At 40.4% G+C, this 20,948-nt stretch overlaps 1 protein-coding gene across 1 annotated transcript in view; it reads left to right on the forward strand.

The window, feature by feature from the left end:
- The window catches only part of ptprt (protein tyrosine phosphatase receptor type T), a gene marked incomplete at its 5' end in the record, with an annotated part of 328,852 nt that overhangs the window by 258,483 nt on the left and 49,421 nt on the right, over positions 1-20,948 (forward strand). Inside the window, 5 exons of the mRNA XM_084025273.1 lie at positions 301-455; positions 7,792-7,872; positions 8,507-8,542; positions 16,220-16,312; positions 18,008-18,117. Coding sequence (XP_083881399.1) covers positions 301-455; positions 7,792-7,872; positions 8,507-8,542; positions 16,220-16,312; positions 18,008-18,117 — 475 coding nt within the window. The remainder of the gene's footprint in view (positions 1-300; positions 456-7,791; positions 7,873-8,506; positions 8,543-16,219; positions 16,313-18,007; positions 18,118-20,948) is intronic.

Consider the following 20,948-nt stretch of genomic DNA (forward strand, 5'->3'; position numbering starts at 1 on the left):
AGACCATTCAGTGCCTCGTGGACCAGTAACAGGATTTTAAAACCTATCCTTCTACACACAGGAAGCCAGTGCAGTGATTTAAGGACAGGTGTGAGGCAGTCCATTTTCCTGGTGTTAAAAAAACTAGAATGTGTTTTTCGATGCATCAAACTCAGTGTTCATCCTCATGTGGACATTTTGTCTCATCTGTGTTCATTACATGTTTAAAAATGTCTCCTTGAATTCATCTTCATTCTGTTCATACGTGTGTAAATATACCTGCTTGTGTATGCTTGTGTGTATGTGTTCGTACCACTACAGAAAGTTGGCAAAGAAGCAGAAGGAGACGGCCAGCAGCTCCACCCAGCAGCGGGAGATGGGTCCGGTCACCACGGCGGATAAGAGCACCACCAAAGTCAGCACGCTGCACAAAGATGACCCCTTCTCCACCTCCAACCAGGACCTCAACGGGTTCAGTAAGTCCACAGCTCCTGTGCTCCTGGTCTGGATGTTCATACTACAGATGGCACCATCGCAATCATGTATGCTAAATGTATAACCAAAGTAGAATACATCTGAGGATTGGTAGTAAATGTTAACCTTTTTTTTGTCTTCATGAGAAAATACAAATAAACAATATATCTGTGCCATTAATCATTTTGACAGAACCAGTTATTCAAATAGTGGACAAATTGACTTCATAATAGAGCTCCATATGTTCCTCTTTTACAAATATCAGCAGCATGTTGTGCTGCTTCACTGGCCTCCATCATTCTTAGTGCTATTGTCATCATTTTCAAAAATCTGTCCCCTCAACTTTTTCTGATTTGTGCTGCCTCACCAACAATGTCTAAGTGCAGAAATGGGTATATTAGTATAGTAAAAAAGTCTTGGACACAATATATTCCTTTCATGTTTACAGACACTGATTGTCAATTTTTCAAATTTCTCAGCTCAAAAAATGTCAATGGAAATTCATTCGAATTTTCATGGTGGACACATTAACTTAACGCTTCCACATGGTAATGCAACATCGTGATCTAGTGTCATAGTATTAAATGTTGAGAAAGACTTCTGGTGGATGGGTCCAACATTGCAGGACTTTTAACCACCAGACCATTTTTGGACAGCGTGAGTTAAGTGACGTGTTGTTTTCCTAAACCTAACTCAGAGGTTTTGTCTAAATCTAACGTTGTTTTATTGTCTAAATCTAACGTTGGTTTTGTTGCCTGGGGCCTGTACTACGAGGCAGGATTTGGGCTTAGCGAGGTAACTTAAAGGGATAGTTCGGAATTTTGGACATGGTAACTTATGCTGTGGCGCTAACCTGCTCCGGAGCAGGTTATGTTCCTGATAAGAAATCAACGTGGAGAAACACACCGCCGACTGACCAATCAGCTCTCTTGGTGCGCGGATAAGAAAAAAAAAAAAAGAAGCTCGGTGGATCGTGAGAGGGTCTCGTAGGAGTGTACAGAGACCGGCAAAACCCTTTTGTCTGTGTCTGACGATGTTTATATGAGAGATACAGATTCTCATCGGAGGGAAAGACTTTTCTTTGTCAGCGTACAGCCTACTGACCACTTTGAATTATGTGTTTATATTTATTTGATTTGCTCCCAAGTCCGTTTTACACCGCTGGGATTGCAGCGTTGGTTTTGTTGTCTAAACCTAACATTGGTTTTGTTGTCTAAACTTAACGTTGGTTTTGATGTCTAAACCTAACATTGGTTTTGTTGTCTAAACTTAACGTTGGTTTTGATGTCTAAACCTAACATTGGTTTTGTTGTCTAAACCTAACATTGGTTTTGATGTCTAAACCTAACATTGGTGTTGTTGTCTAAACCTTACAGTGGTTTTGTTGTCTAAATCGAATGTTGGATTTGATGTCTAAACCTAACATTGGTGTTGTTGTCTAAACTTAACATGGTTTTGTTATCCAAACCTAACGTTGGTTTAATTGTCAGTGTATAGTCAACATTGTTTTTGGAGTGTGATGTCATCCTGATTGACAGGAAAATCAACATGGTTTAAGTGCAAATAATACTCCAAAAACAACATACATTAGTTTGTTGCTGAGCAACACAGGGATAAAATGGAAAATGTGTGTCCATCAATACGAATCAGTAGATGTAAATATTCAAACTGATGTGAGACTGGCTTAATGCATCAGTTTGTCTTCAGCTGCAATCTTCTGAATGTCTGCACAGCCTACATTTGGTTGCTATGTGGCTGCAAATGCTGCGTGTGAGTGTCCAGGGTAATTAGACAGGGCCCCTCTGAAGGGTATTTTTCTCTTGAAAATGTCAGGCTGGCCTTTTGGGAGTGCTTGGCCGCTAAAAGCCAGGGGTGCGGTAAAGGGACTAAGTAGCAGGCTAATGTCGCCTGTAATTGCCTGCTCTCTTCCTCCTAACTGTTCGTGCTGCAATTCTGACGTACAATAATGTTTTTGCATTGAAAACACTTACAGAGGGCACTTATATCTGGACCTTGAATGTACGGAAATGCTCTGATATTTAAAAAGTTTACTTTGGCTTTGCTTTTAAATAGGCCTTGTTGGATTTGGGGGCATTTGCTTCCTTTTTTCTTGACCTTGGTTGTTTCTTTTCTTACTACTAGATTACACTTTGGCTGAGATGCAGAATAAAGGTTTCAGTGTTTACTGCCTCCAGGGACCTAAATATATGATAAAGTTATGTTTATTTTATAAGTTGTGGATTATTTTTTGCTCCTAGCCAGACTTTACTAGACCTTGCTTGGGGCCAAATCTAGTTTTGGCATTGAAAATGCTTCTTCACCTAGATGTGGAGCACAAAATGAAGTTTGGACTTTCCCCCCTTGTTAGTCATTTTTGGATCGATGTGAAAAAATATGTCAGGCCCAATCCAGAGAGACTATTGCAGCACATGCAGATTCAATAAACATGCATTATACATTGGTCGTCTTTGCCGTGTCACTTGCTAGCTTGTTATTCAGGATTTATGGCGATTAACTGTCATATCAGAGTTGTCTTTCACAGTATGTTATACTATGTTATGATGAAAGAGAGAAGGAAACAAACACATACTCGCACAGTGTCATGACACTTCTGAAAAAAGTCACATATTTTAATCTTTTGATTTCGTGAGTGAAACCAATTATCAATGTTTTACTTGCAGCTCAGTAAGTACGACAAAGCCAACTTGGCTTTAGACAACAAAGCCAACGTTGGGTTCACACAATAAGAAAACAATGGCAAAACCAACGTTAGGTCTGTCACCAGCTGTCAATGTTGCATAGTCATGTGATGTATATAGTTTAGTTTCCACCATGAAAAAAGGATCCTAATTAACTTTGAAAATTAAACCAAAAGGTTGTATTTTATGACTATTTCACAACCTGTGCAGACACACAGCCACTGATCCAGGCACAGTCTTAATGAGACGGAGAAGAAACGCTGACTCAAGGTAGAGGACCCACTAATATTTCCTCGGATGGACCCTTGCAGGGCAAATAATCTTTTTATGTTATTGCCTTCTCACCCTGTCACCAGTTATCTTCACAGGACTCTGCTGCCAAAGCAGATTTCTGTTGGTATGCAGCTACACCCCTCACTGTATTAAAGTTGAGCTGCTTTCTGAGGTGCATTAGCATACAGTGCCGGTACACATGAGACGAGAGGGATTTCAGAGAGAGGAGAAAATATGTTGTTTGGAGGTACAAGGAGAGGGGGGGGGGGGAGTGAGGAGAGGAAGGAAGAGGAAGGGCAATGGAGAGTAGAAGTTAAAACTTAAATTATCTGCTGTAGGGAAATTTGGTTATTGTACCTGAAAACAAAAATTACGTTCCCACACAACGAAACTACACTCCCAGTGATGTCTGCAGAGATTTTTTTTTTTTTCCGGATCGAAACGTAATTAACAAACGAAACACTACATTGGTCAGGTTTAAACAACAAAACGACATATTTAGGTTTAGTAAAAAACATCATGGGCCCTAGTTTCGTGGCGCAGCGCAGGGCGGCGCAGGGTGGCGGAGCCGGCGCAATGCAAGTTTCGACCCGCGCAGCCTTGCGCACCGTCAGTTTGGCAGTTTGGTGGATCGCCTGCGCCAAGATGGGTGTGGCGGCACAGCAGGGGGAGTTGTGACAGATTCAGCTTGGCGTAGCGGAAGTTTCGTGGCAAAAAGCCTCGCCGAGACTGCGCTGAAAGCTCGCCAGCTCCGACCTGGTCTACTTTCGGCGCAAGGCGTAAATAAAGTCCATTCATTCAATGCGAATCACAGCTGGCGGAGTGGAAGTTTGGTTGACGGCGCGCAGTGCGCACACGTCACCGAGACCTCACAGGCAGGTTTCCACAGTTCCAGGCACATTTAAATGCAATAAATAATCACAACAAACACTATTTAATGCAACTAATTGAATCAACACGTGAATTTATATCTATATAGATTGTCCCGTCACATCTGACGTCAGATCAAAGGCGGATGGCACGCGTAACGGAAACTCAGCCTCTCGGACCAAAACATCTCCCTCTCTTTCTCCTGTTTTTTATAATATGGGCATTGTTATTATTATGATACGCGCGCACAGCGCGTGATGAGCGTGGTGGGAGCGGCGGCGCTGCTTCTGTCATCGGGTTGTCAAGTGACGGAACTTGCACTGAACCTCCCCTAACACATTAAAGGAGAGGAGAGGAGCTCATTTGATTGGTGAAGATCTGAATCGGCTGTCCAGACTGTCCAGACACACCCCGCAGGTGCGCTGAAAGCTGACTGCGCCTGGTCTACGAAACTAGGGCCCCATGTTTGGATTAAAATAACTATGAAACAAAACAAAACAAAAACACAACAAAATGCTTGGTTCTAATGGGACACTAACATCAGTCGCCTGCTGAAAGTCCTGTGCTTTCGACCCATCTACCACCCAGAACTCCTCCCGATGTGGACTTCCTTTTAACTAATTTGTGATACGTCCAGACCAAACGTAATCCACCACAAAAGGTTTAAAATGTTTTTTTTAGGAGACCAGGCTGAACAGAATAAGGATAAGAAATAGGCATAATTTTCACATCAGGAAATTATCGTCACATTAATTTCTAAGACATTAGTCAACATAAAAACAGGTTTGTATCATCCTTTGCATGCCCTTTGTACATTTTATTTCTTGATAATTGTAGAAAACAGGCAATGACAGTGCTGTTAATCCTGAGAAAATGCATTCCACTTAATGAGGCTAACATTTAAACCTTAAAACAGGAAGCAGTTTCCCCTAAATGCATACATTTCAGGAACACTTGGACTCCATTTACGTCTGTGTTTTCAGATTGGAATTAAAAACACCTTAGCCACTAACATGTGTTGTTACAGCCGTTGGAGATATAGCTAACGACAGTCATGCTAACAGAAACCCTCACATGATGACTCTTGTGAGGCATTTGACTACTATCCCAATTACATGCTGCTCTCTGCACATTCCTCTGAAGCCATGTTCTTCTTCCTGTGGCTTTATTGCCACAGAGAGAACGAAAATGGCGAGTTTGAGTACCGTTTCAGTTCCTATTATCACTAGGAAGAGATGCTATAAGTGGCTACTTCCACAGACCCCATGGGAGGAGAGTGAGCTAATGCATTTACAACTTTTCAACAACTAGCTAGTATGTGTGCTATAATGCTAATTGTTTGACAATCCCTCCTAGCTGCTTGTGTTTCCACTTTGGCTACACACCTACTGTGAAAAAAACAACATATAGAATGCATTGTGGGATGGAAAGCAGAGGAAAGTGCCATGGGAGAAATGAGTATGAACAAGCAGGGAGGGAAGGATGGGAGAGGGGGCGGGGAAAAAAGACAGCCGAGAGACAGGAGACATTTTACTAAGAGACTTTGAACCAGCTTGGTCGATTGTCAGACTCCACCAGTTGTCCAGTCCATATTATAACACTAGTCCTATAGGCACTCTTGTGCTGCTCACTGAAGTATGTCAAACATGGTTGTGAGTCAACACAACTGACTTTCATCTTATCTTACTGATAGAAATGTTACCGTCTCTTTGTGTTCATTGTGTCTAACTGGCAGAGGTTTTACTTTCCTTATTGGAAACTTTGTGTCTAATTCCTCTCCACTATCTTACGGTGTCTAGCTACATCCTGGGGCCTCTGTTACTCTCTTGATATGTTTTACCGTTGGGACAGATTCTAAACAGATTCAATATTGTGCATCGTTTATTTGTGGATGATATCTAACTCCACTTCTCGTCCAAACCCAGTGAGGCTTTTCATTTATCTGAGCTCCTCGACTTCGGAGCGTCTTCACGCTATCAGGTAGTGGACAGGTGAACATTTTTCACATCTCAATTCAGATAAGACGGAGGTTCTGGTGGTTGCCCCAATGATTTTGTTAAGTATTGTATCTAACACATGTTAAGCAGCTGTTCAGATCTGGGTTTTTTTGCCATTGAAGACACATTGGTAAACTGAAATCTGAATGAAAGAGGCTCATACATGCCTGTATCTCTTCTCTTATTGACAACAGTAACACTGCACCAATTAGTAGTAGTCTCCACTTGATTGTCTTGCATTTCATTATGGCTTGTTATGCACATTTTGACTCATGTCTGTACTTAGTTACTTACCTATTTGGATAACCAGGTTCTGATTGGCAGGCTTATGAAGAGGATGTGGAAGGGTCAATCTAACACAGGACTTTAAACCAGGATACCAGCGTTCATATCTCGGGGCAAACAACATGTTGTTTGTGTTGACAACATTACATTTTTACATTTGAAACAGCTGTTTTGAGGCAATCATATTATGCATATTATTATTAAGGAGTATGTGGAAGTCTGGGTGGTGGACGGGTCAAAAACACAGGACTTCACAAGGAGACTGATGTGAGTGTCCCATTAGAAGAAGAAAGTAGTGTTGTTGTGTTTTTGTTTTGGCTCAATTTCAGAGTAATTTTAATCCAAACCATAATTTTGTATTAAAACCTAACGATGTAGTTTTGTTGTTTAAACAGAACTAGAACCCAGAAAAGATAAGTTTCCCTGAAAATGAGAGATTCTGGTGGCCCATGATGGCTGATCACCTTACATACATATTCATGTTGGTTTTTCCTTTCATAAACCATCTTGATGTTTCTTTCACAAAGTACTTTTTCCTATGGAGGAGTCACTAACTCTAGTGGTCATCACTCGTCAGGAACATAGCAAATCATGGTTTGAAGTGAGACGTTCACTGCTGACTTACCCTGCTGTTATTCTTGACACCCATCAGCTTGATAACATGGTGGAGTGTGGCGACCACTGGAAATCACTTCCTGTTCTCCACTGGCGACTGTGGTACATTCCTCTCCATTGGTTCCTTCTTTTAAGTTTGAACCTTCATTCTTCAGTCAAGCACACAATCACTTGCCCGTATTGACCAATATTGAGAGGATGTCATATTTGAGTTGACGCTCGTTGAGATGGAAACACTTTACTAAATTCGATAACGCTTGTGTTGATGGTGCCATTAGTGGTATTGGATTGTACTGTTCAATATGGAGGATTGATCTTTCTTTGTGTGTGTTTTCATTGTTAATTGCGTCCTGTGATGATTGATTGTTGTTTTTTCTCCTTTGCACTCTTCTTCGTTTCCTGCTGTGCCCTTTACTTTCTGTCATCCTACCTTCCTCCGTCCTTCTTCCACTCTCTCCTGCTTCCTCCGCTATTCTCATCTTTCCTCTCCTCCCTCCTGTCGTTTTTACTTCTCAACATGCATCTCCTCTTGTTTGCCACTATTTTTACACCTTTTTTCTTACTGTTTCTTCATCCTCTTATCCCCCCCTCCCCCCCAGCCTCCCCCTCTGCCTGCTCCTTCTCTGTGCAGGGAAGCAAGACGCTGCAGAGCAAATCCCTGCTGAATTCCTACTACTCAGGTACGCACACTTAGTCTTTAAAGACGCTTTAGGAAATGAATCATTGGCTGTAGAGAATGTGGACGTCTGTACAGCTTCACTGGACAAACTATTGCTATGAAAGACATTGGAGATTCCAGGCAGCCTGTTTGATCAGATGATTTTTGTGTCCTTACCAGGAAGTGGATGCTCAACACAGTCTTGCAGTGGTTTATGGAATAGTCATGAAATTTGAACCAACTTAGCGTACATGCACACAGATTTTATATTTTCTTGTGTCGTTCTGCACGACTTCTAAAGTACTGTATTTCAGTTGCAAATAATGTTTTGTGCGCACAATAAGCTACAAAACGAATGTTGTATTAAGAGAACAAATCCTCTTCAATTCATTTATATTTATAGTGTCATATCACAACTAAAGTTATCTCAGGACTAGAACCGGCTCATGATTTTCAGTTTGTGCATCTTTGTAATGATTTGATGGTTTTGGTATACTAATTGTATTGTTGGCGATGTGCTAAATATTATTCTGTAATTTTATTTTGTCTCTCATGTTTTTCTCAGTAAACATTGAATTCCTCGGCTTTGTTGTTTCCGACTGACGTTTGTGTTTTTCTATGTTTTCTATGTGTGTCTATGTTTATGATGTGTTCAGTGTCTAAAGAGCCAGTTCCAGCCACAAGCTCGATAGGTGAGTAAACACTGGTGATTAATTAATGGATCAACCATGTTTGTGTTTGTTTACATCTTAGTTTTTATATTATAAATCCTAATAAGTTATACAGCTGTTAACCTGTGAGCGTTGACTGCGACACACTTACATATCAAAACTTTATGATTCTCATCGGAGAGAATCAGGATTATGTCACAGAGTCTGAACCAGGGACGTTAAGTTAAAGAAAGGTCACATTCTGACACATGAACAGTGTCAGAGTGGTAACATACTAAATGAGCAATCACTAACACACACACACACACACACACACACACACACACACACACACACACACACAGATTGAAACCTTTTTTCTGTGTGTGTGTGTGTGTGTGTGTGTGTGTGTGTGTGTGTGTGTGTGTGTGTGTGTTTGTCTGTGTGTGTGTGTGTGTGTGTGTTTGTCTGTGTGTGTGTGTGTGTGTGTGTGTGTGTGTGTGTGTGTGTCTGTTTGTCTGTGTGTGTGTGTGTGTGTTTGTCTGTGTGTGTGTGTGTGTGTGTGTGTGTGTGTGTGCACGTGTGCCAAGTAGACCAGTTAACATAGACATACACACTCACACTCTCTTCAGTTATAAGTGCTGCAGTGACATTTGTCTCCTTTTACAACACAGAGTGTTTAATGTGATAAACCTTATCAGCCAGCAGCCAGCTCTTCAACTTCCTGCCTCACCTCCTCTCATCCATCCATCATCCTTCTTCTTCTTCTTCTTCTTCTTCTTCTTCTCCTTCATCTCCTCCATCCTCTTCGACTTCTCAAATCACAGCGTGTGTGGCACGTAGGAGTTGTTTTCGTTCTGATTCCGTTATTTAAATTCAAGCAGAGAGAAATAGTAGATAACGGTTGAACAGAGTGGTTCAGCAGTTGGTCTTGTTAGGTGATGACTGCTACATGTGTGTTGTTGAGGAGGATCTGGTTCAGCAGCAGGTTCTTGGTGGAGACTGATGAACTGAGCTGAATTCTCAGCTGAACGTCTCTTTGAGACAAACTGCTTTGTGTTGTTGTCACTTTGACTATTTACACATTCTCTAAGATAGTAGACATCTGTGTGCTGCTGTTTCAGTGAAACAAGTGACTGTGTTAACTGGTGTTTTTCAGCCAAACTCATCCGTTTGCTTGTCAACACTGATGATAATGTTTTGCTTCAATCATACTCACATGGTTGAATTACAATTGATTTAAAAATGTAAGTTTTGAAATCAAGGCACTCTGCCATAACTACAGGCAACCGTGACTGAGTGACACCAGATACCACGGTCACTTGAGAAAGAGAAACGCCGGCTGAAAAAGCGGCTGATCACAATCGGATATTTAGGGAATGTACCAACACTGGAAAAGTCAGGTGGCCTAAACAAGAAGCAAGAATCAGGAGATGTTTTACTTTGATTGCTCGTACACAGATAATGAAACAGCTTCAATGACTTTCACTCGATGATTCAGCAAAAAAATAAACCCATCTGATCACTCTCCATCCCTTCTTTCTGTCTTTTTCTTCATCAGCTGTTCTGTCATCCTTTCCTCTCTTCCTCTTTCAGCTGATTTACTGTCGACACAGGTTTCTGTGCCATTTGCTGATGCACATCAAGACATGATGAAGCAGAATGTAAAATAACGCTCCAGCGCTTTGTGCAATGGCACAACTCCACTGAGGAACATCTCCAGAGTGACGTTAGCCTTTTGTCAAACCATCTGTTCACTCACAATTAGATACAAAGACAAGATGTAAAACACGACTTTCATCACTGCCGTGAAGGAAAACCTGCTTTCCACAACAAATATTTAAAATAGAACAAACAGGAGATGATAAAAGGTGTCGGGCTGCTTTCACACCCGTAGTTTGGATCATTTGGGGGTAAAAAATATACATTCTTGTATGTTAGTTCTTCTTCTGCTCACATTGACGACCCATAAGAGTAAATTGGATGTTGATTTGACAGTTTTGGGGATCGTCATCCTGCACCATCAGGACCAACGTGGGGGAATTTAATGCTTCTAAGGTGTATATTATGTACCTATCAATGAGGAAAATAACCAGTGCCGATAAATCATCATCTGAAATGAAAAAAGCTTCTGCACATGATCCTTTTTAACACTTTGACTTCCACCGAGTCCATTATGTTGTTCTTTCTATCTGGCACTGCCTCCGAGGATATTATATAATTTAATAAATGGATAGGAAACATTTCCCTTTCAAAGTAAGAATCCACCATTTAGACACATTCCAATACCTTTCAGGCTTTTGAAAAAGGATAATGGTGCCAGGGAGGATCGTTTCCTACTGTAATAGAGAAGGAGAGCAGAGAGAGAAGAAAGTTATTAAGACAACAGTGACAGACTGAGGGATCAAAGCTCGGCTAAATCCAGTATGCAATGCAGAGGGGGGTTTAACTCTCAGTGTGTGTGTGTGTGTGTGTGTGTGTGTGTGTGTGTGTGTGTGTGTGTGTGTGCATACTTTCTTTTGAACCATGAAGCTTTCTCCTTAGCTCAGGTGTTTTCTCAGCTATGGAAATGGGATTTCATGCACACACACAAACTGCCTCACAAAATCTCCAATATACGAGCCAACAGTAACACACACACACGCACACACACACACACACACACACACGCACGCACAAACTCAATATGCATAAACAGGGAAAGTTACACCTGCAGCAGCACAGTGTTAATATTAATGTGACGTAAATCCACTGGATCAGTAGAAACCACCGCAGCACAGCGTGCATTTCATGTGCAAACACGTTTTCTTCTAAAAATCTATTTTCCAGACACTCATGTATGTTAAAAGGTTACGCAACTCTGTTCCTTGTCAGTTCACAAAGCGAGCGTCAGCCATTTGTGGCCGGCCAAGGACGACCCTTCACTGCTGTTAGCACGTTTTTCCATGAATCAGGAGCTTTTTGATGTTAATTAGCTCCACACAGTCGACCAAATACCCTGATAGAAGCGAAGACCTATGTAAAGGTTTCCCCGGAGCCTCAGACCCCCAGAAGAAAATCAAAGAACTGGATCTGGAAGTTAAACACTCCAGCACATTGCTGTTTTTCAAGGGCAGCCAGAACCCACAAAGATCAGGCAATTAAACCAATAATTTGTTTTGGCTTTGGTTGAGGCTTTTTTGTGTTGAGCTGACTCAGAGAAACACCTTTTTTGCAATTTACAAAAGGAGAAATGCTGAGGTGAAGAATATTACTCATATGTTTAACTTCCACATTAAAAGATTAGAAATGAGGTTTGTGTCCCTTGATCTGCCTATAATAACTCTCTGTCAATGCAATCTATTGGTTTCATGTACAGAGACATGAATTGTTCAATGAAATATTCTCATCCCAGGTCTTAATATTTATACAAGAGTTAACAAGTGCTTGTTCCAGCTTTATTACATATTTTTGCACAAAATGGACATTTATGTGCTGTGAAAATAAAATACACAGAGTGGACAGAAACAATCAGGATTCCATTTTCATTTCTGTCTTTGCGCAGATTAGGACCGAATTATATTAAACATTTAGAACAGGGGACAAGAAATTCAATATTTAAATGTAATTACATTTATTTATACAGCATCCAGTAATAATAGAAGTTAACTCAAGATTCATATATAGCATCTCTCGATGCTTCTCTATAGTTTACAGAAATTCCCTCATGAGGAAGCACTGGATAGAAAGAAACTACCCCCTTTAAAATGTAGAAACAACAACAGTAGCGTAACAGCTAGAATGATAATCATAGAAAAGTGACTAATACAAATAATAATAGTAGCAGTAAAACTAGAAATATGACTACAAATAACAACAGCAGCATCAGCAGCTGCTATTTTGGAATGACTATAACAGTAAAAATGACTGATAGAAATTATGGAATGGTGGTCTCGGTGTAATCCTTATCCAGAAAAGCCAAGGAGACCAGAAAGCAAGGACTCCTGGGAAGAAGTCAATAAGTTGCTTATATAAGTAACAATCATTAATGGGACACGAGTAATACAGATGGAGAGGAAGAGGAGGAGAGAGGAGCTCAGTGTATATGAGGAAGTCCTCTGGCATTCTAGGCCTATAACAGCAGAACTAAAGGCTGGCTCAAGTCAAGCCTGAGCCAGCCCTTAGTATAACCGTTAGATTCATCAATTTACAGTATTATTAAAAAAGTTCACTTCATAATTCACTGAAGTAAAATATTCAACACCTGCCACCAGAACACATTCAGCTATTGGATATTTTTCAGATGCACTTGATTTTCAGTAATAACTCTGCCGCTGCACAATAGAATAGGAAGAAAGAGTTGCCTCATGTGCAGAGAGCTCCTCATTTTCTGTCTATTTGAAGTAGTTTTTCCCCAGCATTACTGGAGGGCAATTATCCCCCCATCTAGTTCAGTGTAGCATTATAGGCTGCATGTAAGGTGATTATAGTTAATGGTAGTCATTTGTGTGGCCATAATGGGGCACTGCTGGGTAACTGAAGGTGAGAGTGGGGTTGGGAGAGAGTAATGCTAACCTTTATGTGCTCAGGGTAGATTAAGTCTCGCTGCTCTTTGACAGTCACATCTTGACACAGCTGATATTCACATCCTACTTCCTTTGACAAGTATATCTCTGGTTGTCTGAGCTGGCCTTTCACCATCTTGGGAGGTCTCTTTCATCAGAAATAGCTACATGAACTACGTCAGTTCTTCTGAGAGTGTAATGATCAGGCAGGCTGGTTTAGAGACCAGGGGCCCGTTTCAGGAAGCAAGTTTAACAAACTCTGAGTCAAAACTTGAACTCTAGGTTGACCAACTCTGAGATGGGCAACTGTGAGTTTCCGGTTTCAGAACAGCAGTTCTGAATTAGTTCAATCAACTCTCAGTTTATAAACTCTGAGAAGAGGGATACTCTGATTTTTTCCGTTCCAGAAAGAGAGTGAACTTAACCTTTAGGTCAGTTACCATAGTTACTGACTCTGTGAACCTAACCTGCTCGCTGGCAGATTTGCTTCAACAAACCCTGAGTTTCTCCTACATGTCTCCGACTTTTTCCGGAATCTGAACTCTGAAAAAAATTGCAGTCCTTTCCTCGTCAACCTAATCGATATGGAAATAAAAGTGATTCTAGCAGCTTTACGTCGGGAGAGGATTTTGATTACTTGGAAGGAAATTACTGTTTTTCCTACCGATCACAATATTCTCCAACTTACATTTTCAACATATTCATATCACAGACATAATCCAGATTCAGAGCTCTTAAGAAGTATATGTCTGTGTTGAAAGAGCCATTTATATTTACTCCGTTTGTGAAATGATTAAAATTGACATATTCAGAGTTGATTGAACCTGGAACTGAAAACTCAGAGTTGGTGGACTGAGTTCAGTGTTAGGTTCAGAGTTTGTTGAGCCTGCTGGAATACACCCCTGCAGTGATGACATGTGTATTTAGTCCAACAGGAAGTTAGCATCATCATGCTTCGCTCTAAACATAATGTATTTTATATCATTACATGAACTGTAGACAACAAACGTTCATATTTGCTCATATCTGAATTGGAAATGCAAACACCAGTAAGGTAAAAAGCGATTAAAAGGCTGTAAGCTATGAACAGGGCAAGAAAAGAACTGTTGTTAATAGTTGATACCATCAAGTTGGCCTACATCTTAATAAGTTCCATCTAATCAAAGTGAAAGATAGAAGATAACTGTGAAGAAGTAGCCTCTTATGTTCTTGACATTATAAATTGAGGCTTAACATGATTCACCTGCAGCTTCTGATGAGCTCAAGGATCTCTTAATTTCCTTCATCTTCTACATATTTGGTCTTCATTCTCTTGTTTCTCAGCTGAGATACACTTCTACTTGTGCACTCTTCTGCTAGTAGCTCACTGTTCCACCACAGGCTGAAATATGTTTCACATATCAGAGTGATTTCTCATCCATACCAAAGAGAATTACAGCAAGCCGACTGCAGCAATACAGTGAAGCTGGACCTGACAGAGAGAAAGACAGACAGAGAGAGATGCAGACTTATTTATCATTTATTGAGACAGGAATCTTATTACGTATAATCAACTTATTTTATAGCCTAAAATAAGATCTTATCATTTATGACTATTTGATTGTTTTTCATGAAAAATCTGTCACACAATAAAGAGATTTGTTTCACAATAAAATGGAAATTGATACAAGGATCTTTTAGTGCCATTTTAAGAGTTAATTCATATATTGACAATGATTGGGGTAATATGGCAATTATTTTGGGCAGGAAAATTGTGATATAAAGTGTTCATATTGTCCAATTCTAATCTAGAAAAATGTAAAATATATAAGCAGACAGGATTTAAGAGTTAAAACAGTGATGCTGTGAGTGGAAGTCAGCCATAACTGAGTCTTAATAAAGTCACCTGGTGGGAGGAGGGAACTTTATAGAGCTCACTGCCAAGCATGAAGGACTGCAGTAACATTAACACACACACACACACACACACACACATCTCTCTATCAATGCGTCTCTCCTATCAAACATATACCAGCCACACACACTCAAAAAAATCTACATATGTCGCTATGTCACACACACACACACACACACACACACACACACACACACACACACACACACACACACACAGCCTCCTGTAACCGGGAGGTCAATAAATCTCCCCATTAGCATTGAGATGTCTTCATCATAGTCAGTGCTGTGGAGCTGCTGCTATGACTCCATTTCATGCCTGACTTAATGCATATTTGACCTTGGGACACACGCACACACACACACACACACACACACACACACACACACACACACACACACACACACACACACACATACACACACATTGGTACACAAAATACACCTATTGAATGCAAATGCACACACTTATTAATACAGGAGCACACACATCCACGTGTACATGTACATTCAAACACACATACACACACCTGTGACCTTGGAGGCAGCTGCCAGGAAGGTTTCAGTCTCTGAGATAAAGGAGGTGTGCGTGTGTGTGTGTCTGTGTGTGTGTGTGTGTGTGTGTGTGTGTGTGTGTGTGTGTGTGTGTGTGTGTGTGTGTGTGTGTGTGTGTGTGTGTGTGTGTGTGTGTGAGACATTCTTATTCAACTAAATTACACTCTTAATTATGTGCCAAGGAAATGTAAGAACTCTCTGGACCGAGCAGTTTTAAACAGAATGAAACACGTAACAAACAAAACAAAACTACATAGTTAAGTTCAGTTAACAAACTACTAGATTAATTAAATACATCATGGTTTTGCATTAAATTATAATGAAATTGAAATTGTGACAAGTGAAAGCATCAGTTGGAGATCGGATTGATTTACAAAGGATCCCTACTTTGTAAAAAAAAACAGAAGCAGTGAAGGAGTCAATTGAAGAACAACCTGGTTTTCAGTTTCAGTTCTCTTCAGATGTTCACTCCTTCCTACACCTTTACTCATCATCTGTCTTCTCTGCCATTACTTCTTCACCTTTATCATGTCTTTCTCTCATTCCTCCTTGCTTTCATGGTTCTTCTGCTTTCTTCTCATCTGTCCCATCAGATCTACAAGACACACACGCGCGGACACGCACACACACTAGTAGTGACCCTGTTGATGACTCATTTATTACCACCTGCCTACCTTGTGTAAGTGGGTTGTCATGGTTACACCCCTACCTCTCTCTCCTTTAACAGATAGCAGCCAGCCATCGCTCGCCCAGCCCTCTCTCACCCTTCAGAGTTTCCCTTATGGAGGCTGTGAGTCTGTGGAGCTCTCCTACCAGAGTGGTGAGTAAACACTACTCTTTAATGGCTTTAATAGTGAGTTAGTTAGTTAGTAGTCTAGTCTAGATAACAGGAAATTAAGGCTCAGGATCAACACCTGGAGGACAGCAGCAACCTCAGAGGTAGCAACTGACTTACACCCAATGTTGATCCATTTTCTGACACGGCCATCATCAGTTGGAGTTGTTTTGATACATCTCTTAACTCTGGCAGCGGCATGAACCGGTGACAATGGCTTGACGCACGTACCGATCCGTTCCACTTCACACCAGCTTTGGTGATATTTGTTTAGAGCTACAAACAGCTAGCAAACTGTCTGTTTATCTCATTAGTCCAGTGAGCTCCTCCAGAGTCTTTACCTCAAGTATAGACAGACTTCATCGCTGGGCCCATCAAATTTTTTTGTTTGTTTTTGTCACACAGTTGACATACGTTTTTTTAAGGTTTTATTTAGAGTTTTCTTCTGCAGGGAATCAGACATTTTTTTGACAAGGCTTGATGTTCCATAGAAACAAGTTTCCTCCTGACACTATTTTGCTGCCGCACCACAGCAACTTCCGAATCTTAGCATCGCCCAAAACCATTGTGATTGGTTGAAAGAAATACAAACCAGCCAGAGCATGTTTTCCCCCGATCCCGAAGATGTGATATACTGTAGCCAGACCCTTCTACTGTGGAGACGGGGCTGGCAAAGCCAGACTAGTTAGTTAGTGTTCTAGTTAAGCAGCCAGCATCTCATTTGATTAGCTTAATTAATTAGTCAGTTGGTTAACCTGGGCATTAGTTAGCTAGCTTGTCAGGTAGCCATCTAGTCAGTCATGTAATTAAGTTAGCAAAGTAGCCTTTAAGCTAGTCTTTCATGTGTTTAACTAATTAATTGATGCATAAGTTATGTGGTAAGCTAATCAAGTCAGACATTAAGTTAGCTGGTTAGTCAGTTATCCAGTCATCCAGTTTCTTAATTAGATAGTTAACTTGGTAAATGTTCACTTGGTTGTTGTTAGTTAGCTAGCGAGTTAGTATTTTACCATTTAGATAGTCATTAAGTCATTATTTCACTTCATTATTTCACAGTGACTTAGTTAGTCATGCAGGAAGTTAGTTATTTAGTTTGTCAAGTAGCCAGTTAAGTCTTTCTGTTCAATCAGTTCATTAAAGTTAATGTTAATTGGGTCTCATGCTAAAAACCTCTCAAATGTAACAGTCGTTGTTTTCTAAAAGTGTTTGGAAAAACAATCACAGTCCTACATACACTTGGTTCACAAGTGTAGGTAAGACCTGGTCTAAAGGGCGTAATGAGAGTGTGGCTCTTGTTGAATACCTCTTGTATTGATGCATTCAAGCTCATACAGATATTCAGAAAGCTCCGAGTTTGAAGCATCAGCATACATAACACAGACCTTAAACTACTCTGTTAGGTCATGCTAGGACAGTTAGAGAATGCTTACTGCTTACCATAAAATGTCTTATCTTATTCGTTACATAGAAGTAATAGAATTGAATTAGTCATCTGTGTACTTACATTGACTTTGTCATGTACACCGTTTACAATATTTAGCTTTGCACTGGATTCACTACATGAAGACTGATCAGAGCTACAATCTGGTCTGATCATTTTGAAGATCTTCCATCTATCCTCCCCGTTCCCTACCTCCCACACACTTCCTGTTTATATATGCATCTCTTTCTCTGTAATAGGTCAGTTCCAAGCAGGTCAGTTTCAGCCAGCTATCAGAGTTGCAGACCTCCTCCAGCACATCACCCAGATGAAATGTGGACAGGGCTACGGCTTCAAGGAGGAGTATGAGGTGATAACACACACACACACACCCACCCACCTACCCACACACACACACACACACATCCCTGTACTTGTGTCTTTACAAGAATCCACATTGACATGATGCATTCCCTTTCTCCGAACCTGACCACAACCCTGAGAAATAAAATAGAGTATTCAAATCAAAATAGCAAGATGGACATTTTTCATGTGTACCGTTGTAGCTGGTGAGACCGTACAAAGTCAATTGTAAAGTGGTGGAGTCACTGAGGTGATGTTTTACAGTAACAACTATCAGTGGAGTAAAACGTTATGAAGCCAAGAGAGACAGACTGAATCCTAACATTCAACAACGTAATGCTTCATCCACACTCTGATCACACCGTAGGAAAATACATTGATATTGTCAGAATAAAGACAATTTTTTTACAGACAATGTACTGGGACAAGTGCAACATTAAAGCAGTGGAATTATAGCTGGGTACCTAACTAATTTGCCACCTAGCTAATTAGATACAAAGCCAACTGGATACCTAACTTGCCACCTAGCTAATTACATTAGATACATAACTAACATGCCTAACAACTATGGAAATAGCTAAGTACATTTATAGTCAACTAGATATCTAGCTAGCTTGCTACTTAGCTAACTAGTTACCTAACTTAGGCCTACTAGCTAGCTGGGTAACTGGCTACCTAGATAACTTGCTAATTAGATACATATCTAACTAATAAACTATAAACATAGCTAACTATATCTAGTTAATGATCTGTGTAGCTATTACCCAACCCTTAACATAATCTAAACTTAATGACAACTTGAACCATAAAAAGTGCTTTGGGGATACACCATAATGTCCTCACTTTACAAAAAATGCCCTCAAAAATGTGTTGCACTATGTAGCAAGTACAAGACACACACACACACACACACACACACACACACACACACACACACACACACACAATGAGGCTGATAATGAGAATAAAAATAAAATAGCTCTCAACAACATCACAAGCAGCTATTAATAAGAAGGGCAAAGGTGCTACAGCATCCCAGACGATGTCTAAAACAAAATTAACTGCAGGTTACACAGTGATTTTCTTTCATAATAAACGTGTGTTTTGTAATGCTGTGTCCCGGTCTCTCGATGACCCTGTGGCCCTGAATAGATGCCAGTAGGCACAACATCACAAAATATGACAAGCTGGTTTGAAAATGTATTTTCAGAGCTCAAAGACCTGGCTGTGAACATCCTCACTCCAGAATCCAAATGATCCTGAGAGTCAACAGGGTAAATCTGAAACTGCCTCAGCTGCTGACAGATGAAGAAATCAGTCAAATAGTGAAGAGACAAATTCATTTTTTTCTGACAAGTAATGTCTCCTGGGGAACATACAATCATTTTTCAGTTTATGATTCAATAAAATATTTGAAAATAAAATGAATAAATAATGTTTGCATCTCCAGCTTGGTAATTAGATTATTTTGTAAAGGCGGCCTCCATATTTCCTCTCCTACCCTGTTGTATGTGAATGATAGAGATTGTAGGATTAGATTTGGTTTTATGAGGACGGAGGACTCTTATCAATTATTAACTCTTTACCTCATCAATATTGATGATGAGAAAAACAAACAGACGGACAGTAAAACACATTTTCTGTTCTCCCCAGATCCCTTTCTTACTTTCCTTCTTGGTTTTTTCTCATGCTATTGTCATAACCAGCTTTCTCCATTCTTCTCCATCAGTGTTGTATTTCTTACCCTCTGTTTCTCTCCATCCTGTCTCATGTATCTGTCTTTGTCAGTCTTCAACCCCTGCTTTCTGCCTGGTTTGACTGTTTGTTAAGGGCACAGTGTATTTATCATTATTCTTCACTACTGCAGCATACTTTTTCTTCCACATCCTTATCCCTCACTTTAATTCCTGTATCCCCCTTCCTGTCTTCACTCTCTTCTTCCTTCATTTTCTTTGTCTCGGTCGCAAAAAAAGATCTTTGAAACAACACAGTGGAAATTCTGCTTCTCTCTCCGAACAATGAATAGTTTCTATTACCAGCTCTGCATGCGTGTTGAAAATGGTCCCTATGTGCTGCCGTACATTATAGTTTCGTTCCCTTCCTGTCATGTTGGTTTATACCTGCTGATACCTTTCAGGGGAGGGAAAATGTGATTTAATCTGTCGGCAGTGTCTGAGACAGAAAAAGATTTACTAGAAGTTTGGCTGCTAGCTCTCACTTGTCGCTAACCGCTAAAAAACACACACCATACAAACAATGCAGGTGTTCTCACTCTATCTATGTATGTTAAAACACTCTTTGTATGAATGGATGTCGGATTAGAATACAGTGCTTCCGGGCTTAAATCATTGTGTGTGCGTGTGTGTCATGTGACCTCCACCGTTTAACCCCACTAACAGCAACAGCAGGCACATCGTCAGCATGCTGCTCCCCGCTGGGATTAAACCTTCTGCATTAAAATGAATATTCTGCCAGTTGGTCACAATAACAGACCCTTTGACAGCCGATGTCATCATACATCGTAGTAACTTCAGCAAATGGATGTGGTAGTTAATAAACACAGATGCATTACAAACATGTTGAAGGCTTTTACGAGGACTCTTACGTTCTGTTGGAGTTTTCAACAGCAACCCATTCAACTGTGAGTCACCAGTTAACAATGTCACTGGTTAGACCGAAACACTATAAACATGTTGACTACCAATGGACAAGTCAAAACTCTTGGATCCATGTCCTGGTGTTTGACATTCTGTGGATCATCTAGCGACTTGATGCTCGTAATGGATATGTGGACACTAAATATTCATGTATTCCACCCACTCACGAAGAGAAAGACTA

Source organism: Eutrigla gurnardus (genome assembly GCF_963514095.1).
Source record: "Eutrigla gurnardus genome assembly, chromosome: 2".
Taxonomy (NCBI): Eukaryota; Metazoa; Chordata; class Actinopteri; order Perciformes; family Triglidae; genus Eutrigla; species Eutrigla gurnardus.